Here is a 27,672-nt window from a genome sequence, read left to right as displayed (position 1 = left end):
GGATGGGGGAGGGGCAGAGCACTAGTGAAAGGACAGCATGAGGCTACTCAGTTCAATCTGCAGTTTAAATGGACCGTGGAAAATCAGATTCAAATGATGAGCCGTTCCTCATATGAGACACAAATAATTAGGAAAGGATTAGTCTTAAAAACAGTATCCTTTACAGGAGTATCATAACATAGCGAACATCTAGGGTAACTCTGACAAAGCCCTGGACACAGAAATGGCCCAACACCAAGAACTTCCAGATCTGCGCTGGTGGGAGCAGGTTATGTTCGTGAGTCCAGGCTAGTTCTCCAGTTTAATGCTAAGTCTCTATTTTGATCTATACCTTCGATACAATCCCAATAAAAATTCTAGAAGAATTGTTCTTCTGGAAACTGAGAAGGTGAATCTAAATTTTATATGGAAACACAAAGGGCCAGGATAGACAATCTTGGAGAACTTATGATCTAGACCCGATGTTCAGCTTTGTAATGGAGGTATTATTAAGGCAAGACAGGATCGATGAAGAATGGACACACAGACCAGAGTTAGTAACAGAAAACCCTAAAGCAGATCATGCATATATGGACATGGGATCTAAAACAAAGGTCTTAATGCACTGAGGTAAGACAAGGATAGTTTTCAATCACTGTTCCCTCACGTCTGTCAACGCTCCATGTAACAGCACACACAGAACAGTATCTCCGGACAGACTGAGGACCACAATGTGAAGGGCAGAACAACACTATGAAGACAGCATGGGGGAGTATCGTGATAACCTTAGAAAAGATTCTGAACAAAACGTAAGAGCACTAACCATAAAAGGTAAGAATGAGAAATTGGACTACATCATAATTAAAAATTTCATCAAAAGATAAACCATTAACAGTGAAAAGGCAAGCAAGCTTCAGAATGGGGAGGAGGAAGTCATTCTGCCCCCACACCCAGGGCCGGGGGAGGGGGGTAATTAGGCAAGGCCTGAGGACATTTCTGTTGGCACAACTGATGGGGGCAAGGTGCTACTGGCATCTAGTGGGTAAAGGCCAGAGAGGCTGCTGAACATCCTACAAGGCACAGGACAGCTCCTCAGGACAAGTTATTATCCAGCCCCAAATGTCAATAGTGCTGCATTTAGTAAGCCCTAGTGCAGTGGAAGCAAACTCCCAGACACGGACACGAGCACCCAGGAAAACTGTTCGGCACTGTTTTTGAAAATGCTGGACAGGGGCTGACTCTTGGTTTCGGCTCAGGTCATGATCTCAGAGCGGTGAGATCGAGCCCTGTGTCAGGCTCTGCACTGGGAGCCTGCTTGAGATTCTCTTTCCTGCTCCCTCTGCACAACCCCCTGCCTTCGAAAGACGGGACGGGGAGAGGAGGGGCGGGGAAAATGAAGTAAAATAAAATGTTGGTCATATTCATACTCTATAACTCAGCAATTCTACTTAGGTATGTATCCAACAAAGATGCATACAACACACACCAAGAGTCATATAAAACCACATCAGTACAATCTGTTAATGGCCTAAAGTATCGGCCAGTAGTACAAAGGGTAAGTCATGGGGTATTTACACAGTAATGAGAGAGAACGTCTATGGCTCTGGGCCACCTGGATGGACCTCACGTGCCGAATGAACACAGGAAATAAAAGAAACCACACATATGATTTTGTTTATATAAAATCCAAAAACGGATAAAGATAATGTGTGGTTTAAAAAGTCCGACCACTAGTCAGCTACTGAAAGAAGGTGGGTAACCAGTGAGGGGCATTTGTGAGGTGCCGGAGGACACGCCGAGTCCCCGAAGGGCAGGGATTACAGGGGAAATGAACGGGGCTCAGGAGGCAGCGCTCTTCTCTCGATCAAGAGGGTGGCTGTGCTCACACTGTGAAAATCTCACACACACACATACACACACACACACACACACAACACACATAAAAATCTTCAATTTCAAAGTTAATTTAAGAAACATCAACAGATCAGTACCTAAGATCTTCTGTCCAATTCCCAAGAAACAAAATGCCCTTTAGAGATGTGTGAAGAGCACAGCTACGTGCATGAAACACACAAAGGCCTCTGGAGCACCATTAGCCCTCGTGCCCAGCACCAGCCCCACGGTACCTGCCGCTTGATTGAGACCAATTCCATGTCTAGCTGCCTGAGCACCGTGGTGGCGGCCGTGGCGTTGGCAGAAACAGCCTCCACGTCTTCTTGAGACAGAAACATTCCTTTGGGAGGTTTCCTTTTTGCTCTATTTTTAGCTTGTGTACTATGTTTTTCTTTCTTGATCTGAGGAACTGTCTCCGTAGGGGGCACCTGCATGATACACATATTTGATAAATGAGACTCTGAAACATTAAAATGCCAAAGGGACAGTAATAAGCATATTTTCTTAACATGGCTCTAAACAATCAGAGACAAATGCCATGCCATAGCCCAAGTACCACCTAGAAACCCTAACAGGCAGTTAACAGAAACACTGGCTAGCACACCAAGCAGAAGCCCCTGCCTCCTGTATACACAACCTTCCTCTACCACTCTAAGCCTCCGGCAATAAGCAGGCTCAGTTCCCTGTAGTAACACAGGAAGAGAACAGATCTGCATTCTCATCTGTGTGCTGTGTATATATGAAGGGGGAGCTATTTTATCCTAACAGTTCTTAGCAAGAGATGGATTTGGGAACACAGAAAAAAAAGAGAAAAAAAAGATTTAGCACATATATAAAAACCCATTTAAATTCTTTAAATCTATATAGAAGTTTATTAAAATATAAATTTCTATACAAAACTATATGACTTTTTTATGTACCTTTTTTTAGATGACACTTAACTTTCAGGGCAACTGTGTAATTTGCCTCAAAAATATATGCTGTCATTTCACAATGTACAACTGCTGCTAATTTTTTTAAGTGCTTTCTCTAAAACTGAAATCTTTGGAAATGAAATGTAATAAAATCTTGGCAAGGAAAGGATACTGCCTTCCTGATAATAATTTTAAGAAGAAATTTCTGTAATTGTTCATAATTTTATCTTGTTAGCATATTAACATTTGTTGATGAAGTGGAGAATACACAAGGTTTTTTGCTTCATATCTGAAACACTGAGACAAGCAGACTCTGTAAATTATGCTGGTGCCAGTGAGGTCTTGAACAAGTGGTCGTAAGCACTACATAAAAACATTAGTAGGCAATTACCTACTATAACCTACAGTAGGCAATAGCCCATGTCTGGAATAGCTATGCTGTTCAATAAAGATCACTGATGGACCGTGTACCTGTTTTGACAACATTTTAGTGCATACAGAATGTAAGAAGTAAGTCATTTTCTCTTTTAATCAGAAATCGTGCTATACAAATAAGAATCACAGAAATTAATGTGAAATCAAGACCTTCCTCTTTCATTTAAAAATGTCCCACTGAAGAGCCTAATACAGAACAATGCATCAAAACAAAGCTTCCTAAAAACTAAAAACTGCAGGTACAATCTGACTTCCTGAACGATCTAATTTAGCCAACTGTTAAAATGGTCTTATTATTTGGGCATTCATGTAAATCCCTGGCTTGAGTGCTGACAATAAAGAATTAGCCCATTTTCAGTTTGGCAGTATGTAGCAACACACCAAAAGAAACCTTAAAAATGTAACTAGAAGACACCAACCCAACAATTCAACTTCCAGAAATTTGTTCCAATGGAAAAAAATTCAGTGTACTAATATTTAATCGTAAGATCACTTCAGCATTGTTTATAATAGCAAAAAGCGGGGGGGGGGGGGGGGGGGGGGGGGGGGGGGACTTGATAAAAACCCTTAAGATTACTTGGCTGAATTATGTGTGTATGATAAACTAGCAAACAACTATGTATACAAATATATTTGATACAAAAACATGTTCAAGAATGTAAATGTACGAGGTTATTAAAAATTATATATTAAAATCCCATTTTGTATTTTTAAAAAATTGAGTACAGATTCAGAATTACAGAAGCAGACATATTCAGTTCACAGGAAGTCATCTGGAAGAAGACACCCGAACCTAACGGTGGTCAAGGGTGATAATCATTAAGGGTGTGAATCATCTTCATTTTCCCTTTTTTGTTTAGCTGGATCTCCTACTTTGCCTAGGGAAAGTTATTATTATTACTGGTGTGATTTTTAATTTCAGGTATGTCCAGACCTTTTTCTTTTCCCTAGTATAGACTAAAACAGCTGTTCTCACACTTTAGAATCTTCTGACAGAGAACTCTATGAGATTTTACTGAAACTACAGATTCAGACTCTGTCGCCAGAAGAACACTTGTATGAATATGTGAAAGTTACGTCCCACACTGAGATGTAACACTCCAGCCTGAACCAAAGGGCTGATGGGCACCAATGGACAATGGGGCCCTCTCCTCCAGGGACTGTATCACGAGCCCCCCAGGGGCCTGCCACAGATAATGCTGTGTTGTTCGGGGTTCCCGATCTGTGCATGGAGCCTTGGGTTTGACGGAGGTCCCCCAGGCATCCCACATACGCTTTATTCCACTGTTATGAATGCGCAAAATAACCTTAGACCACAACCCATTTCGAAAGGTTACTAAGATCATCTAGATACTCCATTGTTCTCAGTGGACAGTTTACAATAAAGAAATGTTATGTTATAAATATACAAAACAAAAGGCATTTACAATTGTAGGAATTCATGGGTCTCTTGAATCCTCTGACATAACGATTTTAAGATGTGAAAGATTAAAAATTCACCATGTGTGAGGCTCACCGCCAACCTCACCACTGCTGGTTCTGAGTAACGGGCAAACGTGTACCGAGTCCCCGCTAGCCCCCTGCAGTCCTCTCCAGAACCACCATGCAGGCCCCTGGGGCTGATCATCAACAAGGAAGCAGGCCCCAAGGGCGGAGAGGAAGAACCAAGCCCTCACAGGCTCCTCACCAATATCACCCCACCGCAGCTGATGGAGGGAAGAAGGCCGTGCGGACGGGTGCCCAGTGGGGGCAAAATCCTTACTCAATAATGCTCTCACTTCCTTTAGGGCTTCCTTTTTATTACTGTTTCTTGGCAAACAAAATTCTAAGGTGTATAATAAAGCAAAGTTAGTATTGTTTAAAAAGTCTTACCATGATGCCTTGTACATAGCATTTAATATATTAAATAGGTTAAGAGGAATGTTTTACTTATGGAATGAGTAATAAAATTTATTTGCCTAAACAATACTAAGGAAAAAAAAATACCTCCTTTTTGCTTTCCTTGTTTTGATCAATCTCAATGTCAATCGGGTTATTTCCATTTGTTTCTTCCAGTTCATCCTCACTGGAAGACAAGAACAAGTTACTGAAAGATTATTTGGTACTAATTCTATTTAATATACAAATATAAGCAATAAATTGATTTAATGACAGATTTAATACAAAATTAGTATGTTTTCAGATTGCTGAGATTAAAAAAAATTTTTTTGATTCAAATAAATATCCACCTTCATAGTTCCCTTGGTCTACATAATTAAAAAAAAAAAAAACAATTATTAAAATAGGTCTCTAACTTCCGTATCAGGTCTAGAACACTATTGCTTTATATTTGCAAAATGCTTCTTATCAACTCTCCACTGAAAATGTCAAATTTGAGACATTTATGTAATTGCCCCATAATTAGCTTGTGGTGGCCTGGGGCATGATCATGGGCCGTAAGTGGGAGGTTACTCCAGAATGGAGTCCTACTGCGCTGGGAACAAACTCCCCGACAAGTAAAACTCCATTTCAAGCCCCAGGAGCAGACAGACGCTCACAACTCCACACAGTGAGGGAGGGAGAGGCTTCTTGGCGGCCTGCAGAGGCCGGTACTTCAGATTAGGTTAATTTAAAAAAGCGCATGCATTTTGACACAGTACTTCCAATGCTCTCCCTTATAGCCTTCCATGTATTAGTTTTTTAAAAGCCCTCTGTAGTAGTTAGGACCTTTGTTTTAAAAAAATAAGAAAATAAGGCTGACACAAGTCACGCCACCGGCCTCAGTTTGCCCGCAGTTTCCACCAGCTCAGCAGTAATGGCAGCCAAACCGGCAGCTGCTCCAATGTCAGTGTCCCCACTGTCCCAAGAATCCATCTTGGGTGGCTCTGCTACCCTTCCCCCGACCCACCCTGCCTGAGGAGAGAGTGTCTGAAAGGAGAAAAGAGCCCGGGGCTGAGGAAAATTCTTTCCCAGACCCTGCCATTACTGCCAACAGTTTCTCCGGTGCCACTGCCTCGTGGCGTGCCCTTGTTGGTCTGCGTCCGCACAGCAGGTGGAGCACAGCCGGTCTCCCTACCCTTGGTGCTGATGACCAGGGAAGGGAGTACGCAGGTGTCAGCCGATGCTCTTTCCATATCACACAAGGACAACAAATCCCACTTACTTTTTAACTCTGATTTCAGCTGAGCATACCTATCTGTAGTAATTCAATTTATAAAAAGATGTTCAATTTATAAAAAGTAAACAAGACCAAACATATAATGGATATAAAAACGTTTAACCAAAAGTTATTGGAACACTAAAAACAAATTCAGTAGTGTTTGCCACTTCTGATTACCAAGAGTAATGATCCAAAAACAGGCGCACTAGTATCTAAGCGGCAGACGGATCAAGGTCAACAGTGTCACAGGCTCTTGAAGCCGGACATGAGAGCTTTGCAGATGTTCCCACCACTGCCCCCATTTTAAAGCCGAGCCCACAGGTCCGAATTCTCCAAAAGTCAAACTTCTAACTTGTTCCCACATGTTATTCTATTTAAAATCATAAAACACTCTCCTGCAATGGGGCCATGGAGATCATACAGTCTCACTTTCTTCACTTTATTTGTACTATGAGTTTTTAAAAATAACATTACAGGAAATGTGGAAGACATAATTTTAAAAAGCCACTTACAGTCCCACTGACCTAACACAAAAACCAGTATGTGGATGCGCTGCCTTCTGGACTTGAAGCGTCTTCATTTTAGAGTCGACGAAGTGATGACTGCGGCAGGCCCGAGTGGGGCAGCGCGGCCGGGGGGCGCGCAAGCCAGAGCCCACGGAGTGCGCGCTCGGACCCGGCCCTGTGTGTAAGCACAGGGCTATTCCCACTACTCTGCGCCACTCAGAAGTCCGCACAAGCGCTGAGTAAGATGTAGCACGCTAAGCTATCCTTAAAACTAGATCCTTAAGGAGAAATCATGAAATCTCTGTCTCTCTCTGCCCCACACACAGAACAGGCGGTGAAGAAAGAGGAGATCTACACTGCGCAGTCACCTCCTAACACATCAGACATTAAAGCACGTCCCACAAATCCTGCATGTAAGAAAGGAAATTCAACCTAGGAAATAATGGATTCCTTCTTATTAAAAGGAAACACCTTCAGGGGCAGGAAAGACTATGTGGGCAAGTTTGCTCTTTCCGAACGGAAGCTTACTGAACGCAGGAAGAGAGCAGTAAGGAGAAAACACCCGCAGAAAAGAACACAGCCGAGCATCAAAGGAAGAATATCTGTGTACGTGTGGCTCTAGCAGGAAGGCCCTAGGGGAACCCACCGCTGGACCTTTCCTTTGTGTGTCTACCAGCTCTTAGAAATTCTACTGACCCAAGAGATCCCCACGTGGGGAGACATCACCTCCGGACAGGCACTGACCTCTCTTCCCGCTCCCGCTTCTGTTTCCGAGCGTGGCGGTCCATCACGCTGGTTTTAGTCCTCGTCTTCTTCCAAGAGTAGTAAAATTTCACCAGACTTGCTATAGATTTATCAGGAAGCTAAACATAAAAACTGAGTTGGTTTTGCTTTAGAGCTAATCTTCCCAAATCAAGTATGCTTATTAGGTACAGTTAATAAGGGTTGTCTCACATACCCAGAAATGTACTGTCAGGGCCCTTTTCTCTGAGAAGGAAATTCAATACATTCCAAACTACTGGGGCGCCTGGGTGGCTCAGTCGTTAAGTGTCTGCCTTTGGCTCAGGTCATGATCCCAGGGCCCTGGGATCGAACCCTGCACTGGGCTCCCTGCTCAGTGGGAAGCCTGCTTCTCCCTCTCCCACTCCCCCTGCTTGTGTTCCTTCTCTCGCTGTGTCTCCTTGTCAAATAAATAAATAAAATCTTAAAAAAAAAAAAAAAATTCCAAACTACTGCAGTGTGACTGGAAGTGACACTCAGCCTAGGAAAAAGATTGCTGGAGCTGTCTGAGATGAATCCAAATGTTTACCTAAAGTTTCTAGCCTAACACTCGGGTTATTTTTTAAAAATTCACTTTAGCACTCATGTAACTACCAATAAGCTTTCCTGGTAGGACTCCACCAAACAGCCTTCTACAATAGAAGAGATAAGCAAACCTCCCCCAGCTGATAGGGTTCCATGATGCTCCCCCTCCTGCAACAACCATCAAAGATGCTATCGGACTCATCTGGGGAGTCCCGACAAGAGAGCCAGGGATGGGGGGTGACAGAGGCCTTCTGTTACAACTGCTACCCAGCTGGGAAGTGCTAGAAAACGCTTTGCTCTTGTAATGTAAAGCCTCTTATCCAGCCCGCAGCAAGTACGAACGGTCTAAAGAGAGTTTTATTGAACAAGAGAACATTCATGCTTGCGGATGCTATCTCTTCCCTTCAGATACGCTGCAGTGAAGAGAGGCTGCGGAGAAGAGAAAATACAGTGCGCTCATTTACTTACCATTTGTTGGATTCTATGAAAAGTTTTCCCATGAAAACTAAAGGCTTGTTCAAACAAGACTTTATCTTCCACAGTCCATTCATCTGGGAAGGGGGTAAAGTTGGGCAAATCAGCCAATGACTTTTCAATATTATGCTTATGCCAAAAGAGCATCCCAAGAGCCTAGAAAAACAGTATCAGTGAAATTTTAGACCAAAGACAGGAGTGAAACACTAAAATGGAAATGCGATTAGCAGAAGAAGAGCCTATGCTGGAGGTGACTGACGGCGACCGACGCCCCCTGCGGGCGGACTCCTCCGAAACACGTTCCACCGTGCTCACTTCTCAGATCACAGTACAGTGACCCTGAGAAACTATGTCCTTGCAAACAGGCTGGTGTGGGAGATGACCACGGCAGTGGGGCTCCAGAATCTGTACCCTTGAGAGGCCTCCACAGACAACAGGACAAAGTAACTTCTAAAAGCACTTAACTGGGAGTGCCTGGGCTGGTCAAGCTCTGACTCTTGGGTTGGGCTCAGGTTGCCATCTCAAGGCCATGAAATCAAGCTCCCTCTCGGGCTCTGTGCTCAGCATGGAGTCTGCTTAAGAGTCTCTCTCCCTCTGCAGCCCCCAACCTCGCTCTCTCTCCAAAACAAATAAATCTAAAAAAGTTTTAAAAATGTAATCATTCTTTATTCTTTTGCCGAAAAAACTCAAAAACAGTTTTGGGTTGTTGTTTTTTGTTTTGTTTTGTTTTGGTAGCTCAGAAGGGAGAAAATATTCAAATCAGTGAGGGACAAATTGGAAATAAGAGAGATAATTCAGCAACTTTTTCCTGAGAAAACTTCCCTTAACTCCAAAGTGAGAATCAAAAATTTGAAGACCAGAATCCTTAAAAATTCATATAAGTATGTATTTAGCAATCACCAATTTTATTTGTAAGATTTTATTTTTAAGTAATCTCTACACCCAATGTGGGGGGTCAAATTCACAACCCTGAGATTGAGAGTCCCATGCCCTTTTGACTGGGCCAGCCAGATGCCCCAATCGCCCAGTAATTTTTACACTTTCTAAATAGAATTTAAAATTGGTGATGTTCAGGGTGCCTGGCTGGCTCAGTTAGTGGAGCATGCAAGCAGCTCTTGATCTAGGGGGTTGTGAGTTTGAGTCCCCCACTGGGTGTCGAGATTACATAAAAATAAAATACTAAAAAAAAAAAAAAAAAAAGAAAAAAAAATTGGTGATCTTCTAAGCAACTTCATGAAGTTCATGAGTAGGGCGTGGAAAAAGAGAAAGCATACATCTTTTGCTTTGAAACCTTCTGGAACTATCTCATTGTAATTGGCTTTTCCAATAAATGCTACCAGGGTAGAACAATTAAAAGTAAGGCCAGGGCTAAAAGAAAGAGTCTGATTTTTTCTTTTTTAAGATGTTATTTATTTGACAGAAAGAGAGAGACACAAGAAGGGGAACACAAACAAGCAGGAGGAGTGGGAGAGGGAGAAGCAGACTCCCCACTGAGCAGGGAGCCTGATGTGGGGAATCTATCCCAGGACCCGGGAATCATGACCTGAACCAAAGGCAGACATTTAACAACTGAGCCACCCAGGCATCCCAAAAAAGAGTCCAATTCTATCTAAAGTAACTTGGTGGTAACCCTCAGTCATGAGGATAAATGCTAGCAATGTACAGGCTGTAATAACTAGATGAATGCCAAAGTCCTAACCTAACTTAATATACTTATTTTTAAAACAATAATTAGAAATAAGACTAGGGACGCCTGGGTGGCTCAGTGGGTTAAGCAGCTGCCTTCGGCTCAGGTCATGATCCCAGCGTCCTGGGATCGAGTCCCACATCGGGCTCCTTGCTCGGCAGGGAGTCTGCTTCTCCCTCTGCCTCTGCCTGCCATTCTGTCTGCCTGTGTTCACACACTCTCTCTCTCTGACAAAAAAAAAAAACTTTAAAAAAAAAAAAAGAAATAAGACTAAATTAAGATTATCATCACACTTCTGGAGCAAAATTAATTTCATATATTTCTCATTAATAGGTTCCAATAATTTTAAGAAAACCTTGGTCAAATTTTACAACCTGAAGGTGATTCAAAACAATTAATATGAAACCCTGTGGGTCTGAGCGTGATGGGGTCAGGAAAAAACCCTCACACAGACTCACGATTGGCAAACAGACCGCACATTCAGACAGAGAAGCATTATGCCAAGCATCTGGCACCTCGGAGCGACCCTGGAGCTACAGGTGCCACAAACACTACAGACCTGCGGAAACACACAGATGCTTTTCCAATCAAAGTGTCCTCTAATGCTCATCACCAGCAGAAAAAGGGGACTGGAACCTTCATTTGCCAGTGACCACCAAAAATTCGCATTGCTACTCAACACACAGAACACAAACAATTTAACAGGTTAGCTACAAACCACCCCCCTTTAAAAAAAAAAAAAAAAACCCATCTTGAACGACAAAAGAAAACCGCGTCATACCTGTTCCATGTTGTACCCGTGTTTCTCTTTAGCGATGGCAATGTATTCATCTACTGAAAAACAAGACAAGAGACCAGTAAACCAACGGAGGGGCCCGAAACAACAGTCTAAGAGCACCGGAGCCAGATGGATGTTTCAGGCCTGCCATGCACAGCAATAGAAAGGAAGAACAGACGGTAACAGAACAGAACCATACAGGATTCCATTAGGGATCTTACATATATGAATCCCACGGAGGAATGGCTCAAAATACACTCAAGGATTAACAGGACTTGGCTCTGGATGAGAAGACTGTGATTCTTTTTTTTTAAACTTGGTTCTACATAAATTTCCTATGATAAATGTTATTTTGATACTTTGAAAGATAATTAAAAGAAATAAAAACAAGTATTATAATTGGGGGTTTGATTTTAGTCTTAGCCAAAGCTGAAAAACAAGTCACTTATCTTTATATTAAAAAAGAGATGAATTCCATGAACCAGTGTCTGGTGTTTGCTTTCAAACTCCACTGCAGGGTGACCAGGGTCGACTTGCAAGCACTAAGGGAGCACCAAGGAAGATGGACTTAATCTCCTGGAGAAGTCAGCACCCCTCAAAGTTATTTCCTCTCTACGTTTCCTAATCTTTCTCCCAGGAACGAAGAGACTACTAATCAAAAGCAACACTTCATTATATTCCTATATAACTTTTTATTTTGATAAATTACAAAAATAACACAGGCTCCAAAAGCAAACAAAACAAAAAAAACCCCACCACCACCACCACCAACAACAACATTAAAACCCCCCAAAACCCGAAGAGCACAGAACTGTCTCAAACAGAGAGCTGCATTTCCCACTGGCTTGTCCTCACTCTCCAGGTGCAATGACCAAATTCAAGACGTGACAACAGGCTCGACGAGGTTCAGTCACCTGCTGCCCTTACACAGGCAGCTGACAGAGGTGGCTCCATCGAAGCTCCTCAGGCTCAGTGTCCTCGCTATTCAAGTCACCATGAGCATCTCACCCGAATGGGGCACAACTGACAACCAATTTAGGAAGAAGAAATCAATTTTGAAAAGAATTCACGGGTCCTTGGGTGGCTCAGTGGGTTAAGTCTCTGCCTTCAGCTCAGGTCATGATCTCACAGTCCTGGGATCGAGCCCCGCATCAGGCTCTCTGCTCAGCAGGGAGCCTGCTTCCCTCTCTCTCTCTGCGGGCCTGTCTGCCAGCTTGTGATCTCTCTCTGTCAAATAAATAAATAAAATCTTAAAAAAAAAAATCACATTGAAAACCAAAGCATTCTTTGGATGCTACTGTATTTTCATCTCCTTTGCTTTCTAACAAAGATTAGCTGTGGCAGGAACAGTAAAACAGACTAAACAGTGGATTCCCAGTGCTGCAACTAAGTTTGGACAGAACATTTTCCATGTTGTAAATAGCAAGGCATTCTTACTCATAACCTTTACAAATCACACCTCTTTTTTAGATTTTTTTGGAGAGTAGCCTGATGAATCAAATCTAAAGCAAAGGAAGAAAGAATTGCATCAGAAGTCACTTGGTATCTCCACCCCAGTAAGCTCATACATGGGAAGGCCTGCAACTTGCCAAAGAATTACCATCTGACACCTTCCGGCAAAAATACAATTTTTCATTCTTTTCACCAACCCCAATGTCAAAAGGGGTTAAACAATTTGCTAAATGAATGCGTTGGGTGCTGTGGTGTGTACAGTGTCACAAAGAAGAAAGGCTCATTTCTAGCAAGGTAAAAGGCAGTACAGCGCAGGTAGGTGGTTAAGAAAGATGGAGATCCAACCCTGGCTCCGTTTCTACACAAGATGGGTTCACAGGCAGTGGGGCCTCACGTAGAGAACACACTACAGTCTGGACTGCGTTACCTTTAGCAACTTTCCCGACCTTCCCCGGAAGGCCTCTCCCCAGGACAGCTCCGGCCTCGCCTGGCGGCCACCTACAGCACAGAAGTCCGCCTGCCATGTTCTCGGCGCGAGTGAGCTCAGAAACCGAGCCCCGCGCTCGCGCAAAGGACGCCGCTCGCAGCCTGCTCTCTGCCTGCCTCCCTACCGCATGCAGAGGGTCCTCGGCTCTCGCTCCCTCTCCCAGTCGGAGGGACAAAGCTGCCCGCCACAGCCTGACGACCCCCGTCTCCCGCCTCCCCCGCCCCCGCGGAGCGCGGGCCAGCGGCTGCCAGCAGGGCAGGGTGAAAACCGAACGTCTGCGCTTTCAAAACCTCCCACATGCCTTCCTTGAGCAAAAATAAGCTTCCAACCTAAGACAGTAAAATCCACCCCCACGTGCCTTCATCCAAACAAAGGATGACCAGAGACTTCGGGCGGTGGATGAAAGATGAAACGGGAGGAAGCCGGAGAAATACGAGCTGCTTGAGACCGACTGCTCTAGAACAAAGAACACAGGGTTCCTTGGGGGAGTTTCCCAGAACCGTCTCATCTCTGACAACAGGGATCTTGATTTCCTCTCTAAGAAATTAAAGGTGAACCAGAGTCTGTCGCAGTTCGGGGCTGAGGAGTCACCGCAGGCCGAGAGTCACTAAGTCGCTGCCATTAGGACGATGCACAAAGTCCACATGGCTTAAGGAAATGCCAGGACATTTCCACAGGCCCAGTCATTTATATCCACCAGCCTTTCCCAAATTGGGCACAGGGGACAGAACCAGGCAGTCAGTGGGTGCAGGAAGCAGCTGAGCTGACATTCTCATCTGTTAGTCAGAAGCAGAAAGACCAGTCACTAAGTATACTCTCCTTTAAAAACAAGTCTAGGGGGATGCCTGGGTGGCTCAGTGGGTTAAGCAGCTGCCTTCGGCTCAGGTCATGATCCCGGCGTCCTGGGATCGAGTCCCACATCCGGCTCCTAGCTCAGCGGGAAGCCTGCTTCTCCCTCTGCCTCTGCCTGCCATTCTGTCTGCCTGTGCTCACTCTCTCCCTCTCTCTCTGATAAATAAATAAAATCTTTAAAAAAAAAAAAACAAGTCTAGGGCACCTGGGTGGCCAGGCAGTTAAGTATCCAACTCTTGATTTCAGCTCAGGTCATGATCTTAGGGTCCCGAGACGGAGCCCTGCATGGGGCTCTGTGCTCAGCAGGGAGTCTGCTTAAGATTCTGTCTCAAGGCAGCCCACCCAGGGCGCCGGGGTGGCTCAGTCAGATAAGCGGCTGCCTTAGGCTCAGGTCATGGTCCCAGAGTCCTGGGATTGAGTTCCAAGTTGGGCTCCCTGCTCCTCGGGGAGCCTGCTTCTCCCCCTCCCACTGCCTGCTGCTCTGCCTACTTATGCTCTCTACCTGTCAAAGAAATAAAGTCTTTACTTATTTTTTAAAAAAGATTTTATTTCTTTATTTGACAGAGAAACAGCACTAGCTGGGGGAGCAGGAGAGGGAGAAAGAGGCTCCCCACTGAGCAGGGAAATGGATGTGGGGCTTGATCCCAGGACACTGGGATCATCACCTGAGCCACCAAAGGCAGACACTTAAGGACTGAGCCACCCAGGCACCCTTAAAGAAAATCTTAAAAAAAAAAAAGAACGAAAGAAAGAAAAGAAAAGATTCCGTTTTCCCTCTCCCTCTGTCCCTTCACCCACTCCATCCACATGCTTTTTAATATGAATAAAATCTTTTTTCAAAAAATTGTAAAAATTCCATCATTATCTAATGCAATTATTTTTTAAAACTTGAATATCCTATGGAAACAACCAAGGAGAATTATCTGATCTTAAATTATGATGGATTAAGTTACATATCACTCCAATTCTTTAAGAAGTACACAGACTATACAAACCACAGGCTTTTTTGGCAAGAACTTAGCGTTACGGAAAGCACAAGTAAATGAGCTATGTTTCGGGTAACATCACTTAAAAAGGTAGAATGTGCATGGGATTCATCAAGGAAATTTACAAAATTCCTAAAGCTTAGACATTTATGGAACTACTCTTACCATGTACAGAACACTCTACTAATAGCAGGCCAAAATACAGAGGAAAAACAAACTGATTTCCTCAATTAGCTTGAAGCAACACACAAGTAACAGAGAACAGAAATACATAAAATAATACGTAATATGACAGTACAGCATGGGAATCCAAAATAACCAGTAAATAATAACGGTAATGATGTTAAGATAAGCTTCCTGAAGTTTCAACAGCTATACTGACTGAGTAATAACAATAGCTAATATTTGAGAATTTACTATGTGCCAGCCACCATTCCTAGCTCTTTGCAAGGATTATCTTTTTAATCCTCTCCAATAATTCTATTATCACTCCCATTCATAAACGAACTGAGGCCCAGAGAAGAAATCTGGCTGAGTGACACAGCCGGTAAACAGCAGCAACAGGGCTTACAGATGCGCAGAGTAGCTCACGCCAGGACTGTGATATTGAACCGCTGACTGCTATCCTATCTCTGAGCAAAGGACACACAGAGGGAGAATGGCTCAGGTAAGAACCGTCCGCACAGCAAGGGAACTAAGCAAGGAAGGCGGGCCAACATCGTCTATGTCGCTTGAACAAAGAAAATAAAACTGGGGCCGATGAAGGAAGGGAGGGAAAGCAAGGGTCACAGGCGAAGGGCGCTTGCCAAAGGCATCATTTGCTTCAATATTCTTGTTCCCATCCGATGGACTAAATGTCCTAAGTATCACTAGTCAGAGTCTCAAACTCAACTGCGAAAAAGGGAAAAATGGAGCTGAAAGTTGCCACGGTAACCTGAGCTCACCCACTCCTCCCTCCTCTAGACACTGCAGGGACTCAGGACACCTTGTGATCTTGCATATTCTATTCAGAGCAAGAGGCTGACACCATAAGGTAGGTTGAGGACAAAGCTATAACCTCAATACAGTTTAAAAAAAAAATTATTATCCTAACAATTGCAGCAGCATTAGTACTACAAAGGAAACGTGGTACCAATTTCCCTCTCGTAACTCAAACTGAGCATACTAAAATTTTCTTCAGGAATCTGATAAATAATCGTGGCATCTTTTTTTTATTATTAAAATAAGAAATGAGTTATCATTGTAACTCACTGAGAATGGAATGGAGCTTAAATCATTTAAGTAAAGCAATTCTGCCACCTGGTGGGCACAGATATTACTACAGGTGACATTTCAATGATCCCTCTGAGCATCTTGGGGGGTATGGGGGCATAAGAAACAAGATAAGCCACAGAGACTCTGCAAGAATACAATATAATGAACCAGTCCATTCTAGTCAGTAATAAAATGCACTTTATGAAAATCCTGTGTCTCAATATAGTTTTGTTAAAATCCCAGTTTACAGAAAAAGCGCCCCTGGGCACTCCAATAAATACTACAAAATCCAACTCAGTCTCATAGACAGTCTGATCATGTGGAAATAAGAAATACGAACACCTTCCCACGCCACATGTACTTAAATTCAGCTTCTGGCACCCATTCTCACCTAATCTGCACTTTTGTATGCCCCCTCCTTTCAGTATCCACTGGTATGACTCTAAGTTCTAGCCCTGCCTCCCTGTGCCTCCTTTCCTCATCAGCAGAAGACTGAATTGACTATTATGATCTTAAAAGTGGTTCCAGGGCTAACATTTCACGAGTAACTAAAAAACTTGGTAGGGGGGCACCTGGGTGGCTCAGTGGGTTAAAGCTTCTGCCTTCGGCTCAGGTCATGATCCCAGGGTCCTGGGATTGAGCCCCGCATTGGGCTCTCTGCTCGGCGGGGAGCCTGCTTCCCCTTCTCTCTCTGCCTGCTTCTCTGCCTACTTGTGATCTCTCTATCTCTCTCTCTCTGTCAAATAAATAAATAAATAATCTTAAAACAAAAACAACCACAGCACTTTCTATTAAAAACAAAAAACAAAAACAAAAAAACAAAACTTGGTAGGGCTCAGGTGGTTGAGGGTCCAACTCCTGATCTGGGTTCAGGTCATGATCTCAGGATCATGAGATTGAGACTTGCATCAGGCTCCACACTCAGCAGAGAATCTGCTAGATTCTCCCTAACCCTCTGCTCCTCCTCTTACCCACCCCCCACATATATGCATGTGCATGCACTAATAAAATCAATCTTAAAAAAATTTTTCAGGGCGCCTGGGTGGCTCAGTCATTAAGCATCTGTCTTCAGCTCAGGTCGTGATCCCAGAATCCTGGGATGCAGCCCCGCATCGGGCTCCCTGCTCTGTGGGAGCTTGCCTCTCCTCCTCCTCCACTCATGCTCTCTGTTGCTATCTCCATCTCTCTCAAATAAATAAAATCTTAAAAAAAAAAAAACAACTCCCTCCCCATGCCCATACCCCAACTCAGGAGCATGCTCTCTCTAAAAATGGATAAACAATCCACCTTCACTCCAGTCCTCATACGCCTGTGAGCTGCTCAGAAAGGCACAGGTAGGATATCCCGTATTTTACAAACTGATCATCACTAGAATGACATTTGGTTGTAATTAAAACCACCTTTCTCTTAAAAATGCGCAAAGCCTATGGCAAAGAACGGATGAGCATAGTGACACACTATCCCCTTGCATCTCTCGAACTGAGAGTCAACCTACCTGACAACTAAGTCCCTGAGCAGGCAACTGTGTCCTTAAAATAATTTCATTTGCTCTCATGCATGTTTTTCGTTTACAGCACGAGCTGAAGGAAACACACTCCAAACAGGTCTGTATCTCCCTGAACGGAAGGCAACACCCCTGACGTAGACCCTAGCAGGCAGCAGTGTAAAGAGCCCTGCATCCTTGGCTTCTATCAGGAACTTGGGAGCTAAATCCATTTCCTCACCTATTTGACAAGAATGAGGTCATATATCCTGCTCAAATTCTTTACACAAAGTAGTAAAGCAGTCAAGATATACAAATGTTAAGTCTTAACTAAAATCAGTTCCTCCATAAACGTGTGAGACTCAGTTAAAGATGGGGTGGGGTGCACTTCCCTACCACAGAATTAGCTTATCCAGAGAAACCCAGCCCTGGAATCCCAGGGGGGCTGTGCCCCAGTCCAGAAGTTCCCAATCCTGAACGGGGAAAACCAGCTGGTGAGCTTCTTTGAAACCCTGACTCTTGGGCGCCTCCCTCCTTCGTCCACACCATGCGGACACACGCATGTAAGTTTACGTGTGTCCATGTGCAGAGACGTGTGTGTGCAGTTTTTATCACACAGGATAGGCACAGAGAAAAGCACACACATAAAGGCCCGGTTTGGTGACTTTTCAGAAAATGAACACACCTAGATCAAGGAAAGAACTGACGACACACAAGACGTTTTGGTTTACTTTCAATGCCCACAGGTGATTCTGAGAATCATGAATTAGAGCATAATATTATATGAGTTTGATAACATTCCCCATTTCAATGTGATAAAAAGCACCTCAACAAGCACAAAATTTTGAAGTTTATATTAAAAAGATTAGACACTATGAGGACCACAAAAGAAATGTGCCTTTTATGCTACTACTATAAAAAAGGAGGTTTGTGAATTTCAATCATGCAAAAAAAATTTCCTTTCAGTGACTGCATAGAAGTGCTCTTTTAAATTACGGACTTCAGGGGCACCTGGGTGGCTCAGTCAGTTAAGTGTCTGACTTCAGCTTGGGTCACGATCTCGGGGTGCTGGGATCCAGACAGCATCAGGCTCCAACTCCGCAGGGAGTCTGCTTGTTCCTCTTCCTCTGCCCCTCCCCCCGTTCTTGCTCTCTCTCAAATAAATAAAATCTTTAAGTATAAGTAAGTTAAATAAATCACCAACTTCAAGCTCCCATCCTGCAGAGGAGGAGGTGGTCAGAAGGATTTACAAGGCTACGAGTCCTAGCGACTCCTCACAAACTGGTCTACAAACCTTGAAGTATAGGGACATTTGTCTTTTAACCCTGCCTCTGCCACCCTATACAGACAATGGTTCTTCCCTTAGTACAACCCATCATGTACAAGGATGCCAGAAAAAGGGACCCCTAAGTGAAAGTACAACAGCCAAGGGAAGCACAAAGGGAAGCTGGGCTCTAGCAAGGGCACAGGAACACAAGGCTGTGCCCACAGGAGACTTGGCGCAAGGTCACTTCCCCTCTGTGGGGCCTGCTTCCTCAAGCTCTGAAAATGGAAGGTCAATTGCACAGTGGCATTGTGAAAATGGGGGAGAGAGAGACAATGACACGCCTGTTGGGAGGGGGCAGGTTTTCCCACTCTAAGTCCTACCCACTTTCAATGCTTAAATCTCATGGGGGTGGGGGGGGGGTATCTTCATCCAGTAAAGAAACCCAACCTTTTGAAGCAAGTGGCAGAAAGGTGACATTTATAATTACTATACTTTATATTTGACCATTCTTCACTGATTCCACAGATCTTTGAGACCCACTGTGTGCCCAGTGCTGCTTATACAGCCATGATTAAAACAGCCCGCCTTGAGTGCCTGGGTGGCTCAGTTAGTTAAGCAATCGCCTTCAGCTCAGATCATGATCCTGGGGTCCTGGGTTCAACTCCCACATGGGGCTGTATGGAGAAGCTGCTTCTCCCTCTCCCTCTGTCTGCCATTCCCCCTGCTTGTGCACGCGCTCTCTCTGTCAAATAAATAAGTAAAATCTGAAACAGGACGCTTTCACAGAATTCCATCTGGCTGGAGAGAAATAATTACACAAATAATTAACTCCAGTTGTCGTAAGTGTCACAAAAGAAGAACTATGAATGTCCTGAGCTGGGAAACCTGATCTGCAGAATCAAGGGAGGCGCTCTGTTCTACTGGAAAAGGACATTATAAATTCCTGCTTACTCATTTATTATTTTTAGTAGGGAAAAACTGAAAAAAAAAAAAAAAAAAGAAATATTCAAGAATGGGGACATGGTTAAATAAATTAAGCTATATGATGCGATAGTGATCAAAACTCAGTTTAATGTTTAATTCTAGGAAAATTAAAGTTGAAAAACTGTTATTTACAGTATGACCCATTCGTGCTTAAATTCAGAGTGCACAGAAAGACGTGAAAGCAAAACTTCAACAGTGGCTATACCATGTGAGAAGGTGAGGGTTTAGGCTATTTTTAATAATATAAACAAGCTTGTATGTATATATGTAATTTCTTTCCTGAACTATTTGAGACTATCATTAATTATGCCTTGTTCTGAAATACTCAGCACGTTTCTAAGAGTAGGTATGTTCTCTTACATAACCACAGAACAGTAAATTCAACATTTAAGCAATAATCTGGGTCTGTATTCCAATCTGACCAATAGACCCCAAAGTAGAGCACATTGTGCTCAAAAATTTCAAAGTAAATACCAGTTATCTCATCCCTACATATATATAACCAATACACATATTTTTTAAAATGTGGACCAAAAAAGTGGACATACATTTTTTAATAGAACCACAATAGCATTATCACACCTAACAAAAATAGCAAAATTCTTTGATATGAGAAACAGTGTTACAGTCACTGGGCTATCAAAAATGTGTGAGTGCAACAACAGCCATTACTGGCAAGGGCACGGAAGCACATGAATTTCGCATTTTACTGGCAGCAGCATGAACCAGTCTGACCACTTTGGAAAATAATTTGGCATTGATCTCTCACAGCTGAATATCTACATTCCAGATGGATATTAAGAACTAAGTCACAGGAAGTTGCCAGTAGTAACAGTTATAGAAATAAAAAACTGGAAGCAAAACAGAAAGGATAAATAAATTATAAAATAACAAGATGAAATTCTTTAAGTATAAAAGGATGAGGATCAGACACATTGGCATGATGACAGGGGAAGGTAACCCTTGAGTTTTAGTGGAGGCTTCGAACACAGACTGTAAATCCAGCTCTGCCTTTTCTAGTAAGATCTGAACATTGACCCAACTCCCAAACACTTACGAATAAAAATGATAAAAATAATTTTTACACACTAAAAAAAACCCCAAAACCAAAATACACTTTTTTTTTTTTTAAGATTTTATTTATTTATTTTGAGGAAGGTGGGGGCAGCAGAGGGAGAGGGTGAAGCAGGCTCCCTGGCTCAGCAAGGAGCCCGGTGAGGGACTCGATCCCAGGACCCTGGGATCATGACCCAAGCCGAAGGCAGATGCTCAACCAACTGAGCCACCCAAGCGCCCTAAGAAACATCACTTCAGTCTCAAGTATCAAGGTCTCTGAAAGCCACTTACTTATAAAAAGCTGAAAACCAAAGCCAGCATTAGCTTATCCTATCCTTACCCTGCACACATTCCAATCAAAGAACTAACAGGTTAAGAATTTTAAGTCCACTTCTCCCTCCTGTCAATGACCAGGGCAGGTTCCCATCAGACTGTAAGGTACACTCGGACAGGGACTTGTCAGACTGTCCATTCTTATACTCCCCAGTGCCGGGCACACACACATCACTCACATATTTATGGAGTAAATGGTCATCAGGCGAGTGGCAACAAAGAAAATGCTGGAGGATTCCAGATGACCCAACGTGCAAAACGAAGAGCTGAAAGCCTGTATTTGCAAATCTCCCCACAGAGACTGTCCACAGCCCCGTCACCTTCTCATTCACTGGACAAGTATTTACTGTATCACCACGTGCTGAGAGGACTGACAAGAGCGGAGCAAACATACCAAGTTTCCCACCAGTTTTTAGCAGAGGGACACAAGTAAAAAATACTACGTCGGGTGACGACAGAGGGAATGAAGACGATGGAGCAGAGTAGGACAGCCGTGATCTGTTTCACAGCGTCTGACCACAGCGAGTGGTCAGGGAAAGCCACGCTCTCACTGACGCAAAACCCATGACCAGGAGGACCTGCGGGAGCCATGCAGACGTCTGGGAGAAGAGCGCTCCCCACAAACGCTCTAGGGAGACGCTGCGCATGGATTCCGAAGGGCTGAAGTGGGGTCAGGCTATGTAGGGCCTTATGGCCAGCTGCCGGGTCTTCTGATTTTTATACTGAACTGGAAAGGCACTGGAATGTTTTAGAGATTCTTGACATGTACTATGCATTTATATGAATGTTAAAAAATTCACTACATCATCTATGAAACTTTTGCACACAATATAATTTTGAAAATGTGTTCTGAAGTCAAATATCCTGCCACAGAAACATTTGTGTATGCGGTAGGTCTAAGAAGAGTCTCGTTCCAAGAAAGCTACAACTTGTTTTAAAATCTCTAATTTGAGATTGCCTTTTGAAACCTCTTTCAATTCTACATGTCTAACATATTGTATATATGTTAAATTTTTTTATAATTAGCTTAAAAAAAAAAATCACCCATCCTGACGGTCTGCGCCACGGCTAATGACCTCCCTCCATGTCCATTTTCACACTGAGATGCCTGCTTACCACCGTACCGGTTTCTCGTTTTTATATAATGAAAATAAGATGGAATCAAACACTTAAATAACTGCAGAAGTACTGATTATATATAACTTATAACGTATATGATGCATAAATGAGCAGGACCATCTGTTTCACTGATTCCCAACAGCCAGAGTCACCTTGCAAAGGGCTACACCCAAGGGAAGTACAGCGGAGTCTAGAAAACCTGCTTCCTCAGGAAGCGACCCATGGTGGGCACGGCTGCTCCGACTCACCTCTTACAGGCGAGTCCAACAACAAAAGTCATCCTCGGATTATCCCCTTCCCAAACCCAGCCTCTCTCCTGAAACTGCCTTCTCAGAGCTCTGTCAGGCCACAGTCTTGTATTACATTTGACCGCACTTGCTTTGGTAAACATTTTTTTTTTCATTAAAGCAATAAAGTGAACCAGACTGGGCATAAGATCTGGCCTAACTGTATACATTTCAAAGAAGACAAGACTATCCAGTAAAAACACTTTCAGAGATTTCTTGCTACTAACGTGTCCACTTTGTTCTGCTAAACGTCCCGCTGCTTCTCTACACAGTCCGGGCCTTCGGTGGGTCTCCCGGTAAGGCAGGGTCGCCAGGGGAATGGGGAGGGCTCCGCGTACTGCGCTCGAAGCAGCAGGAGCCCCTCAGAGAGAAGGCTGTCCTAAAGCCCTTGGGTTTGGACAAGCAAGGTAGGCATGCAGGGTGTAGAGCGAGTGGGATGAGGAGGGAGTCCCCAAGGAAGGACAGCCTGAAGTGGGAGCGGGGCGGGTGCTGACAGGTGGGAGGAGAGGGGGCACCCATACCCGCCCCCGCGGGGACCAGCGAAATGATGGTGTATCACAGGTGCTTGCAAGGACTGGTGGAGTAGTGCAGGTACACCCAGACAGGACAGTATTCTGCTTATTTAAAGGCCTGTTAGGGGAGGGACAGTATTCTGCTTATTTAAAGGCCTGGGGTAACCAGGTGACGGACATTAAGGAGGGCACATGAAGTGATGAGCACTGAGTGTTCTGGAAGACCGATGAATCGCCGACCTCTACCTCTGAAACCAGTAATACATTATATGTTAATTGACTGAAATAAAAAAATAATAAATTTTGAAAAGCAACAATGAAAATTTGGTAGAAAATGAAGTTGGAACCAAGAACTTTTTTATCACGGGTGGGTTTTAATAACCATCAAATAATAGATACTACTACTTTTCGACCTGGAAAAGAAAGCAGAGCTATTAAAGAGAATAACAATAAGGGTCTGCTAAAGGCCACCCGACACCGATCGCACCCCACATTCCGAAGATCTCCCTCTCCTCTGAGCAAGTTCCCACACTCCTGACGCTGCCAGTCCGATCAGACCTCCGTGAGGGCCGTAGCTCTCGCAGCCGGATCAACACCCACTCACCGCCTCTAGTCCCGGCTCCTCACTAAACCACAAGGCCGTCGGGAGTTTCACTGCTTCTCACCTCCCTGAGGACAACCTGTGTCACAGCCAGCAGGTCTCCACAACAAAGCACTGCATCTTGGCCCCACATCCTCAGGCCGGCCTGGATGCAAAAGCGTCTTCTTGGCCCCACATCCTCAGGCCGGCCTGGATGCAAAAGCGTCTTTCCCCAAGTCTGCAGTGCCGCGGGCACCCGTCCCGCCAGCAACTCTCACACCCCTCCACACTCTCCCCTACGGTCAGCCGGCTCCAGCGCTCCCCTTGTTTCTGCCCAGGAAAACGGAGCGCCTTCTGCCAGCTCCCCCGGGGGGCATCCGAGCACTAACAGTACACAGGAGATGCCTGATGCTAAAATTACAACTTAACTGTCCTCATCTCCAATTAGTGAACATCTTTCAGTTTCTCTCACCATCTGCCCGACCTCCAGATTCTACCACTTTTTCAACCTTTACTCACTCCTTTGTCCCCCCTAAATCTCAAGCCATTGTTTCAGCAAGTAATTTTCCAGCATTATTTAATATAAACTATTTAATCACATTGTTCTCATCTATGCTACTTGGAATTATTTACATTTCTTCCACAAGAAAGGTATCTTTATAAGGCACATTTCCAGGCATACCCCAAAGACTGGATCCCTCACCGCAGTTTTACTTAGACACAGCCCAAAGCAATTCATGTAACATCACTAATGCTTTAAGAATGTAATTATAGTTTATTAAATGAAGCAGCACATGAAGGCAGATGTGTGTAATAAATGCCATCTGGAGAGCAGAGGTTTAGCCCAAACTTGGCTACTAATTAGCTGTGGGATCTTAAGCATTTGATTTAACTTCTCTAGACCTCAACTTTTGGCATCCAAAAAAGAACTGGACTAAAGGAAATATATATAATTACTTGTTTATATGTTCCTTCTTTCTGCATTAGAGTATAAGCTTCCTAAACCCCCTACTCCTGCTACAGTACCAAGCACACAAAGCTGCTCAATTCAGTATGAACCCAATCGAGATACTTTTGGAAAGAATGTGAAACTATGAGTCTAAATCTCACCTAGAAAAATAAATTCATGAGCCAGAAACACCAAGAAGAATAAAAATGGTACAAATCAGGGAACAAATCAATGAAACACAATCAAGAGTCCAGATATAGACCAAAGTAAACATATAAGTTTAATATAAGTGAAAGGGGAAAGAATTAAATAGGCCCAGATTGGAGCAGCATAATGAGAAGGGAGGAGGAGGGGAAGGCAGAAGACACGGAGGTCTCTATGTCTGCAACACGGGGGGGGGGGGGGGGGGGGGGCTTTTTTCGGTATGACGGTATACTACAAGCCACAAACAAGGTTAATAAATTTAAGTATATATAATTCTAAAACACAAATTAAAAAATAAGGTAAGATTTAACTGCTATTTAGAGAAGAATTAAAAGGTCAAAATACGAAGACACTCGCTCCTCAGTAACAAGCAACGGAGTCCTCTTCTACCCGTTCAGCACAATGTAAGAAACAATGAATGTTCCCACACAGTGAGACACCAGCTCATACCCATTAAGATAGATGCTATTAAAAAACAAACAAACAAACAGAAAATCACAGTTCTGATGAGTCTGTGGAGATACTGGAGCCCATGCACTGTTGGTAGGAGTGGAAAACGATAACAGCCTCTGCGGAAAATAGGATGGTGGTGTCCCCCAAAGATTTAAAAAAAAAAAAAAAAAAAATCAAATCCAGCAATTCCACTTCTGAGTATATACCAAAAGAAACAGAAGCAGGTCCCCGAAGAGGCCTTTGTGCACCATAGTCACAGTAGCAGCATTCCTGGGAACCAGAACACAGAAACGACCGAGGTGCCCATCAACAGATAATGGAGACAAAGGCGGTCTATCCAGGAGTGCAGTGGAATATTGTTCAGTCATAAAAATGAAGGAACCTGACACAGGCTACAATGGGGATGAAACGTGAGGACACACTATGCCGAGTAAAATAAGCCAGTCCCCAAACAGTACACTTCCACGTCTATGAAATACCCCGAGTAGTCAAATTCATTGAGTCATAGAGTAGAACGGTGGTTGCCAGGTGCTGGGGGGAAGGGAAAATGCAGACTTGGGTTCTTTAATGAGTGCGCAGTCTCAGGTTTTCAGATGAAAGGAATTCTAGAGGGAAGCCTGGGTGACTCGGTTAAGAGTCTGCCCTTGGCTCAGGTCACAATCTCGGGGTCCTGGGATCAAGTCCTGCATCGGGCTCCCTGCTCAGCACACGCGTCTCCCTCTGCCTGCTGCTCTCCCTGCTTGTGCGCTCACTCCCCGCCCACTCTGATAAATAAATAAAATATTTGGAGGAAAAGAAGCTCTAGGGGTTGGGTGCACAACAATATGAGTGTACTTAATACCATTCCACACTTAAAAATGGTTAAGATCAAAATATAAATCAACATATTTCATTTGCTGTTATAATTTCACAATAAAATTTACTTGGAATTAAAGAAATGGCTAATATGGTAAATTTTACATGTATTTTACCATAATTAAAATAATTTTTTAGAAAGTCTTAAGAAAAATTAATATACCCAATAATGGGGACACTCTGGAAAAGCAGCACACTCCTTTAATGCTTCAGATGACACATGGAAAATATCTATAAATGTAAAATGTACACACCATTGGACCCAGCAACCCCATTTCAATGATGTTCACAGCAGCATTGCTTACACATGCTTAACTATGAAACACCCATATTATATGACCATTAAAAAAAAGTAAGTATAGGGGCACCCGGGTGGCTCAGGGGGTTAAAGCCTATACACTTACTTTTTTTTAAAGCCTCTACCTTCGGCTCAGGTCATGATCTCAGGGTCCTGGGATCAAGCCCTGCATTGGGCTTGATCCTTTCTCTCTGCCGGCCTCTCTGCCTACTTGTGCTCTCTCTCTCTCTCTCTCTGTGTCAAATAAATAAATAAAATATTAAAAAAAAAAAAAGAAGTGTATAGGGACTAAAAGATGCCCAGAATATTAACATAACACTGATTAACTTGACAGATGTAGAATATTTTTAAGTTCTGTGCATGTATTATTTTTTTATTTAAAAGAAAATAAAACATATACTTATTCAGAGTGGCCAAAATCCAAAATACTGATAACGGCAAGTACTGACACTCCCCAGAGCAACAGGAACTCTCACTCCCTGCTGACAGGAGTGTAAAAGGACACGGCCACTTCAGAAGACAGTCTTGGTCTCTCTCAAATAAATAAATAAAATTTTAAAAGGGGTGCAGGAAACTGGCTGGCTCAGTCAGCTGAGCATCTGCCTTCACCTCTGTCTTGATCCTGGGGTCCCTCTCCCTCTGCCCCTCCCCAATGCTTGTTCTCTCTCTCTCTCTCTCTCTCTCTCTCAAATCAAATCAAATGAGACAGTCTTGCAATTTCTTACAAAATTAAAAAGTATTCTTAACATATAATCCAGCAATCCTGCTCCCTGGTATTTACCCAAAAGAGCTGAAAACTTATGTCCATACTAAAACCTGCATATACATGTCTATAGCAGCAATAAATTATGTTACATTCATAACTGCCAAAACTTGGAAGCTACCAGATGTGCTTCAGTAGGTGAACGGGTGAACACACTGTGGTCCATCCAGATAATGGAATGCTGTTCAGCACCAAAGAGAAAATGAGCCATCAGGACATAGAAGCTCAAATGTATATTATTATTAAGTCAAAAGAGCCAATCTGAAAAGGCTACATACTATTTCCTTCCAGGTAAATGTCAGTTCTGGAAAAGATAAAACTATGGAGGCAGTAAAACGATCAGTAGTTGCCAAGAGTTACAGGGCTGGGAGAAATGCATAGGCAGACC

At 43.5% G+C, this 27,672-nt stretch overlaps 1 protein-coding gene across 1 annotated transcript in view; it reads right to left on the bottom strand.

Annotated features, from left to right (window-relative positions):
• RCOR1 (REST corepressor 1) overlaps positions 1–27,672 on the bottom strand; it is a 121,858-nt gene that overhangs the window by 13,064 nt on the left and 81,122 nt on the right. The window contains exons 4-8 of the mRNA XM_032345355.1: positions 11,114–11,166; positions 8,640–8,801; positions 7,611–7,729; positions 5,208–5,286; positions 2,106–2,300 (exon numbers count right to left, since the gene is read on the bottom strand). Of these exons, the coding sequence (XP_032201246.1) occupies positions 2,106–2,300; positions 5,208–5,286; positions 7,611–7,729; positions 8,640–8,801; positions 11,114–11,166 (608 nt within the window). The remainder of the gene's footprint in view (positions 1–2,105; positions 2,301–5,207; positions 5,287–7,610; positions 7,730–8,639; positions 8,802–11,113; positions 11,167–27,672) is intronic.

The sequence above is a fragment of the Mustela erminea genome, chromosome 5, assembly GCF_009829155.1.
Source record: "Mustela erminea isolate mMusErm1 chromosome 5, mMusErm1.Pri, whole genome shotgun sequence".
NCBI classification, from domain to species: domain Eukaryota; kingdom Metazoa; phylum Chordata; class Mammalia; order Carnivora; family Mustelidae; genus Mustela; species Mustela erminea.
This window is presented reverse-complemented; position numbering and strand designations above follow the sequence as displayed.